Source organism: Salvelinus sp. IW2-2015, linkage group LG1 (assembly GCF_002910315.2).
Source record: "Salvelinus sp. IW2-2015 linkage group LG1, ASM291031v2, whole genome shotgun sequence".
Taxonomy (NCBI): Eukaryota; Metazoa; Chordata; class Actinopteri; order Salmoniformes; family Salmonidae; genus Salvelinus; species Salvelinus sp. IW2-2015.
In genome coordinates, this window is record NC_036838.1 from 47,235,720 (window position 1) to 47,245,689 (window position 9,970).

At 47.5% G+C, this 9,970-nt stretch overlaps 1 protein-coding gene across 1 annotated transcript in view; it reads left to right on the forward strand.

Moving 5' to 3' along the window:
- Positions 1-766: 766 nt before the first annotated feature.
- LOC111976951 (bone morphogenetic protein 7-like) overlaps positions 767-9,970 on the forward strand; it is a 21,066-nt gene continuing 11,862 nt past the window's right edge. Inside the window, exons 1-5 of the mRNA XM_070442957.1 lie at positions 767-849; positions 3,510-3,615; positions 3,830-4,108; positions 9,076-9,236; positions 9,346-9,505. Coding sequence (XP_070299058.1) covers positions 767-849; positions 3,510-3,615; positions 3,830-4,108; positions 9,076-9,236; positions 9,346-9,505 — 789 coding nt within the window. The remainder of the gene's footprint in view (positions 850-3,509; positions 3,616-3,829; positions 4,109-9,075; positions 9,237-9,345; positions 9,506-9,970) is intronic.

Sequence of the window (9,970 nt, forward strand, 5' to 3'; positions counted from 1 at the left end):
CCCCCAAAGGTGCRGACTCCGACCGCAAAACCTGACTCAATAGGGGAGGGTCCGGGTGGGCATCTACCGTTGGGGGCGGCTCCGGTGCGGGGCGAAGTACCCACTCCGCTCGCAGATACGTCTTCCTCCATGGCGGCTCTGGTGCGGGGATCGTCGCCGGAAGCTCCGGACCGTGGGTCGTCGCCGGAGGAACCGGACCGTGGATCGTCGCCGGGGACTCCGGGCCGTGAATCGTCGCCGGAGGAACCGGACCGTGAATTGTCGCCGGATGCTCCGGACTGAGAACCCCCGCTGGAGGTTCTGGACCGCAGACCGTCGCTGGAGGCTCCGGACCGCAGACCGTCGCAGGAGGCCCCGGACCGCAGACCGTCGCAGGATGCTCCGGACCGCGGACCGTCWCAGGAGGCTCCGGACCACGGACCGTCTCAGGAGGTTCCGGACCACGGACCGTCTCAGGAGGTTCCGGAACGTGGACCGTCKYWGGAGGTTCTGGACTGTGAAACGTCGTTGGAGGTTCCGGACTGTGAAACGTCGTTGGAGGTTCCGGGCTGTGAAACGTCACCGGAAGCTCCGGACTGTGAAACGTCGCCGGAAGCTCCGGACTGGGACCTGTCACCGGAAGCTCTGGACTGGGAAAACTGTCCCACTGACGAAGGCCGAAGCTCTGGACTGGAACTGTCGCCGGAAGCTCTGGTCTGGGAACTGTCGCCGGAAGCTCTGGACTGGAACTGTCGCCGGAAGCTCTGGACTGGCGGAATCTGACTGGATGTCGCCGGAAGCTCTGGACTGGGAACTGTCGCCGGAAGCTCTGGACGTGTGGCGGCACTGGAGGCCTGATGCGTGGGACCGGTACAGGTGCACCGGGCTGATGACACGCACCTCAGGCGAGTGCGGGAGAGGCACAGGACGTACTGGACTGTGGAGGCACACTGGAGGCCTGATGGGTGGGACCGGTACAGGTGGCACCGGGCTGATGACACGCACCTCAGGCGAGTGCGGGGAGGATGCACAGGACGTACTGGACTGTGAAGGCTCACTGGGGATACAAGCGCGTAGAGCCGGCGTAGGATATCCTGGCCGAGGAGGGTACTGGAGACCAGGAGCGCTGAGCCGGCACAACCCGTCCTGGCTGGATGCTAATTTTCGCACGGCAAGTGCGGAGAGCTGACTCCGAGCGCACCGGGCTGTGAATGCGCACTGGAGACACAGTGCGTATCACCGCAATAACATGGTACCTGGACGGTCACATGCTTCTTTAAGCGAGTGCGGGGAGTTGGCTCTGGTCTGAAACCTGGCTCTGCCAACCACCCCGTGTGCCCCCCCACATTTTGGGGGGGGGGGCTGCCTCTCTGTGCTTGCGTCTTGGTTGTGAAACACCGGTGTCGTCGTTGTTTTCCTCCTTGCTGCCTCCATCTGCTCCCATGGAAGGCGATCCTTTCCAGCCAGGATCTCCTCCCATGTCCAGTATCCCTTACCGTCCAGGATCTCCTCCCATGTCCAGGATGTCTGCTCCTCCTGGCCACGCTGCTTGGTCCRTTTATGGTGGGATCTTCTATCACRTTCGTCATTATGAATGGACCAAGGTGCAGTAGGCGTACATTTTCCTTTAATGAATGAACACTGAACAAAAACAACAAACTACCAAACGAAATGTGAAGCTAATAATAGTGCTGACATGCAACTATCCATAGACAAAATCCTACAAAGCACAAAGGGGAAATGGCTGCCTAAATATGATCCCCAAACAGAGACAACGATAAACAGCTGCCTCTGATTGAGAACTATAACAGGCCAACTTAGACACACAAACACCTAGATGACCCACCCTAGTCACACCCCGACCCAACCAACATAGAGAATAAAAAGCTCTCTATGGTCAGGGCGTGACAATAAGATTTTGTTCTTAACTGACTTGCCTAGTTAAATAAGAAAATTTAAAAAGCATGCTCTTCAGACTGATATTGTTGGAGGGATGTACACTTTTCAGAGGGGTATAGAAGGAAAAAGAGTTGTTTGTGGTCAGATCCCCATTTAACCGTTCAAAAAGAAAATAACATGTGTAGACCTTACCGTGAAATGCTTATTTACAAGCCCTTAACCAACAATGCAGAGTAAGAAAATATTCGGAAAATAAACTAAAGTTTAAAAAAAAGTTATACAATAAAATAACAATAATGAGGCTATATACAGGGGGTACCGGTACCGAGTCAAGGTGCGGGGGTACGGGTTAGTCAAGATAATTGAGGTAATATGGACATGTACAGTAGGTAGGGCTAAAGTGACTAGGCATAGATAATAATGCCTAAAAAAGGGGATCAGTGTTTAGTCCACTATAGTGTTTGGAATGTATTTGAGCTCAGCAGCAGAGCAGTAGGGCATCCTGGGATGGCCCCCAGTAGGGGGGATGCCGCTGGATGCCAGGCCTGAGGCCTCTTGCCGTAATGGGAAAGGGGGGCACAGACACAGCAGGAGTCAATGCTGTGCCAAGAAGTCATCAAATATCCCTAACTGTCACATGCTTCACTTGCTGCCCAAAATGATGCTGGAGTAGAATCTTTGAGTCTGGATAGAACTATTGGAAACAGGTGCTTTCAGCTGTTTTAACTTTTACATTTGTGTCCTTTTGTGTGTGGATGTGAGTGCATAGGTGTGTGTACATGCAGACCCTTACGAAAAAAGATTTCAGTTTTGAAACTGCAGTAAAAGTGCAGTAACTGCAGTGAACTGTGGTATTTTGGATGCAGTAATTGCAGAATAACTGCAGTGTACTTCAGTGTACTGCAGTTGAACTGCAGTTAAACTGCATTCTGCAATCTTTTTTTCGTAAAGGGAGCTATAAGAAAATGTAAATATTCTCTATATGAAAGGCTTAAAGTAGATAAACCTGTAGTGATAATGATACACTGTTTGCACACCAGCCTGCAAGTTTACCAGGTGCACAATTTCAGTGGTGGAAAAAGTACTCAATTGTCATACTTGAGTAAAAGTAAAGATACCTTAATAGAAAATGACTCAAGTAAAAGTGAAAGTCACCCATTAAAATACTACTTGAGTAATTTTCCTGTCAAAATGTAAGGAGTACTTTTGGGTGTCAGGGAAAATGTATAGAGTAAAAAGTACATTATTTTCTTTAGGAATGTAGTGAAGTTAAAGTTGCCAAAATATAAATAGTAAAGTAAAGTACAGATACCCCCAAAAACGAATTAAGTAGTACTTTAAAGTATTTTTACTTCAGTACTTTAAACGACTGACTTCTTGTTTGAGTTAGGCTGCTAGTCATAATTCCAAAAGTTGATCAACTGTTGCACGTGTTATAATCATGTCCAAACAAAGGTTTGATAGGACACTAAAGGTTTTAAACGGTTATCGCGGGTAAATTTGTCCCCACCCATTATTCTATTATCAAGATAGAGGTGCAAAAATGTTCTCAAATGTCGTCGACCCCCCCCCCCCCCCCCCCGCCGCCATAGGGAAATCCCATGCCAAGCCCACCGACCCCTCCCCCTCAGATACTGCAACTCAGTAAAGTCCGGTGGCAGGAGGGCAGCCTTGCCTGACATTGCGGTGCGCACCAAAGCTGATGATGCTTGGCTGATGTTTGATTCAGCTTCTAAAGTAGGCTATCAGGGTTGAAGCTCGCTCTCCAATGCATGAGGACTTGTGACAGTAATTTTAGATAGCATATCTCTATCTTTGTATCAATCAATTCATTACACGCATTAATTTGAAAATGGTGACTTTATTGCGTCGACGAGCTTCGGCGCTGCTTCTTGCGTGGGGTTATTGTATTTTGGCTGAGACAACTTTTTCTAACATCACTCTTGATAAGGAGGTTCACTCCAGCTTCATCCAGCGACGTCTGAGGAGCCAGGAGCGCCGGGAGATGCAGCGGGAAATCCTCTCCATCCTGGGGCTGCCCCACCGGCCCCGGCCGCACATCTACACCAAACAAAACGCTGCCCCGATGTTCATGCTGGATTTGTACAACGCTATATCCACGGACGGACAACAGCCASCAGGCTTTTCGTATTATAAGCCCGTTTTAATGACCCAGGGGCCACAGATGGTGACCCAGCAAAACAGTATTTTCCTCAATGACGCGGACATGGTGATGAGCTTTGTCAATCTTGGTATGTCCTCCTTATCACCATATCCAGAGACGTATCCATTCATTTCGATGGATATTAATTGATAAGTTATTGTTTAGCCTACATGATATAAAACATATATTTTACGATTGCTCACTTTATTTTTAAAAGCAAAAAAAATTATTTCACCTTTGCGCAAACAATGACCCAGTATTGACACAGAAGCGCTCTTATCTTACAATACCTTCTAAATAGTTTTTTTCTCAACACATCTCACATGAACATGACCTAAACACAATAATTAAACAGCTGCTTGTTTAGGTTTACTCTGATTTATCTGACACTGCACTGTAATGCTAATACACTCATTATGCTTACTTTGACTCAYTCCGTATCTCAATTGCTCATACAATCGCAGAAAAAATGGTTTTCTGGCCATCCCCATAGGAGAACCATTTTGGGTTCCACGTAGAACTCTCTGTGGAAAGGGTTTTACATGGAACCCAAAACGTTCTACCTGTAACCAAACTACTATGGGACAGCCAAATAACTGTTTTAGGTTCTAGGTGATATTTTTTCTTTAGAGTGTTGGGTTGCCTTCTACTCAGTGAAAAACATTGTTTTCCATTTTTTTAACAAAACTTCCTACTATGCTCTTTGGACCTGTCTGGTCTGTAGGAATACTGACCAGGAGAGCAGAGGTCAGGCAAGGTGAAGGGTGGTTGTGTTGTGYTGGTCAGACAGAGCACTGCTGGGGATCCAGTAGATGCTCCAGTTAGGAGTCAGTCTCTCTGGCTTAACCTTGCCTTAAATCACAGGAGTTGACTGTAGAAAGCAGGCTTACTCCCAGTTTACCTGTTGACATAAGTATTAAAGGGTGAAAGCTTTCTTCTATTGCCGTTTTGTTGTTTGTGAGCACTTTGCAGAAATAACTCTACTGTTGAACCGAGTGCATGAGCTAAGTGTTTGTGTGTGAGTGACGTTCCATTTGTGTGCAGCTTCTAAACGTGGAGGCTTATGGTAACGTTCTCTTTAGATAAGACTGTTCTGCATTCTGAGTTGTAAATGTTATGACAACATGGCTGTATCTGATTTCCCCTGAATCCCGTCAGTGCTCTGGGAGACCGGCTTTAGCAAGGCGTTGTTTAGCATGATTTGGACAGGCATTTTAGTACCCTGGGGAGGGCAGGACAAATCAACAGGGAGATAAAGACTAAAATCACATTTTATTTGTCACATGCGCCAAATAGACCTTACAGTGAAATGCTTATTTACAAGCCCTTAACCAACAATGCTTTAAGAAGTTTTAAGAAAAATAAGTGTAAAGTAAAAAATAGAAAATAAAAGTAACAAATAATTKAATAATCGTTTTCTGCGATCAGGCCTACCACTGTTGTGTCATCGGCAAACTTGATGGTGTTGGAGTCGTGATGTGAGCCATGACCAGCCTTTCAAAGCACTTGATGGCTGCAGACGTGAGTGCCATGGGTTGGTAGTCATTTAGGCAGGTTACCTTAGTGTTTTTGGTCACAGGTACTGCATCTAAGCTGGCTGTGTGTGTGTGTGTGTGTGTGTGTGTGTGTGTGTGTGTGTGTGTGTGTGTGTGTGTGTGTGTGTGTGTGTGTGTGTGTGTGTGTGTGTGTGTGTGTGTGTGTGTGTGTGTGTGTGTGTGTGTGTGTGTGTGTGCTGTCTCTTATACACATCTAGATGTGTATAAGAGACAGGTGTGTGTGTGTGTGTGTGGGCGTAAATCAAGGGGGGTAGGGTGGGAGGAGTAGGGGGGGCTTCCTTGGACATTATTGCATTTATAAAACCCAAATCCTGCTTTTGTTTCCTTTGGAGATCTCACCGCGGGTCTAATATCACTATGGTGAAACAGCAGACAGTGTGGTGACTGTGGCTCCCATCCGGCTGGGGCTTTTCATCCAAAGTCAACCCTTTCCCCTTCGTTGTCCTGCCTCAGGGCTTACAGGAGGGATACAGGTTGGGCTTCATAGCCTATTGTGTGTGTGTAAGGTTCTCAATTTATCATCAGGAATAGATTTGGCACTTTTAACCTTCTATTCCCATTCATCAGTCTATGTCTGCATGTATGTGAGGCAGGGTGGAGTGACCGGGATAGAGAAAAGGGGAAGAAGTAAGTGCATATAAAGTGCAGAGAAAAGAGAAAGAATGAGAAGGATGCAGGGTCCCCGTTCCTCTCATGAACCCATGGCCCCTCTCTCCATTTGATTTGCAGTCTGTTTCCAGCTGTGGGTTACACCATGTTGTAAAGAGCCAGTCCTGGTGGTCCCTGGTAGAGGTCGACCGATTAATCGGAATTGCCGATTAATTAGGGCCGATTTCAAGTTTTCATAACAACCGGTAATCAGCATTTTTGGACACCGATCATGGCCGATTACATTGCACTCCACGAGGAGACTGCGTGGCAGTGTTACATCCGTCGTCGGAATGAGACCAAAGCGCAGCGTGGAAAGTGTTCATCGTACTTTATTAGACTGAACACCCAAATCACACCCTGACCTAACCAAATAGAGAAATAAAAAGKCTCTCTAAGGTCAGGGCGTGACAGGCAGGCTTACTACCTGTTATGCGAGTGCTGCAAGGAGCCAAGGTAAGGTGCTAGCTAGCATTAAACGTATCTTATAAAAAACAATCAATCTTAACATAATCACTAGTTAACTACACATGGTTGATGATATTACTAGTTTATCTAGCTTGTCCTGCGTTGCATATAATCAATGTTAATTTTGTCTGTTAATTTATCATTGAATCATAGCCTACTTCGCCAAATGGGTGATTTAACAAGCACATTCGCGAAAAAAGCACTGTCTTTGCACCAATGTGTACCTAACCATAAACATCAACGCCTTTCTTAAAATCAATACACAAGTATATATTTTTAAACCTGCATATTTAGTTAATATTGCCTGCAAACATGAATTTCTTTTAACTAGGGAAATTGTGTCACTTCTCTTGCGTTCTGTGCAACAGAGTCAGGGTATATGCAGCAGTTTGGGCCGCCTGGCTCGTTGCGAACTGTGTGAAGACTGTTTATTCCTAACAAAGACAGCCAACTTCGCCAAACGGGGGATGATTTAACAAAAGCGCATTTGCGAAAAAAGCACAATCGTTGCACGAATGTACCTAACCATAAACATCAATGCCTTTCTTAAAATCAATACACAGAAGTATATTTKATTAAACCTGCATATTTAGTTRRAAGAAATYCAGGTTAGCAGGCAATATTAAACTAGGGAAATTGTGTCACTTCTCTTGTGTTCATTGCATGCAGAGTCAGGGTATATGCAACAGTTTGGGCCGCCTGGCTCGTTGCGAACTAATTTGCCAGAATTTTACGTAATTATGACATAACATTGAAGGTTGTGCAATGTAACAGGAATATTTAGACTTATTTATGCCACCCGTTAGATAAAATACGGAACGGTTCCGTATTTCACTGAAAGAATAAACGTTTTGTTTTCGAAATGATAGTTTCCGGATTTGACCATATTAATGACCTAAGGCTAGTTTTTCTGTGTGTTATTATGTTATAAATAAGTATATGATTTGATATTTGATAGAGCAGTCTGACTGAGCGGTGGTAGGCAGCAGCAGGCTCGTTAGCATTCATTCAAACAGCACTTTYGTGCGTTTGCCAGCAGCTCTTCACTGTGCTTCAAGCATTGAGCTGTTTATGACTTCAAGCCTATCAACTCCGGAGCTAGTTAGCGGGGTGCGCGCTAATATCGTTTCAATCGGTGACGTCACTCGCTCTGAGACCTTGAAGTCGTTGTTCCCCTTGCTCTGCAAGGGCCGCGGCTTTTGTGGAACGATGGGTAACGATGCTTCGAGGGTAGCTGTTGTCGATGTGTTCCTGGTTCGAGCCCAGGTAGGGGCGAGGAGAGGGACGGACGCTATACTGTTACACTGGCAATACTAAAGTGCCTATAAGAACATCCAATAGTCAAAGGTAYATGAAATACAAATGGTATAGATGTCACGCCCTGACCATAGAGAGCCCTCGGTTCTCTATGGTGTTTAGGTCAGAGCGTGACTAGGGGGGTGTTCTAGTCATTTATTTTCTATGTTGGTGACTTGTAAGGTTCCCAATTAGAGGCAGCTGGTAATCGTTGCCTCTAATTGGGGATCATATTTAGGAAGCCCTTTCTCCCACCTGCTTTGTGGGATATTGTTTTGTGTATGTGCATGTAGCACCACTACTTTCACGTTTCGTTGTTGGTTTATTGTTTTGTAGAAGTTTCACTTCAATAAAGATGTGGAACTATAATCACGCTGCGCCTTGGTCCGTMTTTCATCACGATCGTGACAGAATATCCCACCAAGCAAGGACCAAGCAGCGTGCCAAGGAGGAGAAGGTGAGTTGGTCCTGGGAGGAGATTAGGAGTGGATGCGAGACCCTTCCTTGGCGGGAGTCGCATAAAGATCAGGAAGGACAACGACGACGCCGGGAGCCGCGGCCACAGAAACCCCACGATTTTTGTTGGGGGGTGACACATGGGGTGATCGACTGAACAGCGGGGAGTGCCAGAGCCCGAATGGCAGACGGTGGATGAWTTCAATGGGGGATACCGGAGAGAGGTGGAGGCGAGGAGTAGGCTACAGCGCAGGCGTGCTGAAGAGCGTGCCATCAGTCCGGTGCCATCTGTGCCGGCTCCATGCACCAGGCCACCAGTGCGCCTTCCCAGCCCGGTATCTCCTCTGCCGGTTCCTCGCACTCGCCATGAGGAGCGTGTCTTCAGTCCGCTGCCACAGAAACCCCAAGATTCTTTTTTTGGGGGGGGGCACATGGAGCTGGCGGCTGAGCAGAGGGAAGAGCCAGAGACCGTCAGGGAGGCGATGGAGAAGTTGGGGGAGAGAGAGAGGAGAGAGATGTTTGTCAAGTGTGTTCTGCTCAACATTCGACCTGAAGAGCCTGTCAGCAGTCTGGTGAAGTCTGTGCCGGCTTCACGCATCTGGCTTCCAGTGCGCCTTCCCAGTCCAGTACGTCCTGTGCCAGCTCCCCGCACCCTTCCTGAAGTGCGTGTCAACAGTCCGGTGCCACCTGTGCCGGCTCCATGCACCAGGCCGCCAGTGCGCATCCCCAGTCCGGTACATCCTGTGTCAGCTCCCCGCACTCGACCTGAAGTGAGTGTCACCAGTCCGGTGCCACCTGTGCCAGCTCCACGCACCAGGCCTCCAGTGCGCCTCCCCAGTCCGGTACATCCTGTGCCAGCTCCCCGCACTCGCCCTGAAGTGGCGTGTACCAGTCCGGTGCCACCTCTGCCGGCTCCACGCACCAGGCCGCCAGTGCGCCTCCCCAGTCCGGACGTCCTGTGCCAGTTCCCTCAACTCGCCCTGAAGTGTCGGTCACCATCCGGTGCCAACCTGTGTCGGCTCCACGCACCAGGCCTCCAGTGCGCCTCCCAGTCCTAATAATACTACAACCTAAAAACTCCTTACCTGGGAATATTGAAGACTTAATGTTAAAAGGAACCATCAGCTTTCATATGTTCTCATGTTCTGAGTAGAATGTAACGTGCTTTTTCATGTGCACATATTTGCATTTTTACTTCTTTCTCTCCAACACTTTGTTTTTGCATTATTAACCAAATTGAACATGTTTTGATTATTTATTTGAGGCTAAATTGATTTTATTGATGTATTATATTAAGTTTAAACTTAAAGAGTTTCATTCATATTGGTTGTACTCATCCCAGCGGTCAACTCAACCTTGACCGTGGCTACGTCCTTCGTCCTTCAAGAGAGCGAGAGTTTGCACCCCTTCTGAAAAAAACCTACACTCGATCCCTTCCGATGTCAACAACTACGACCAGTATCCTTCTTCTTTCGTCATCTCACCAGAACTCTGCGTGCCGTCC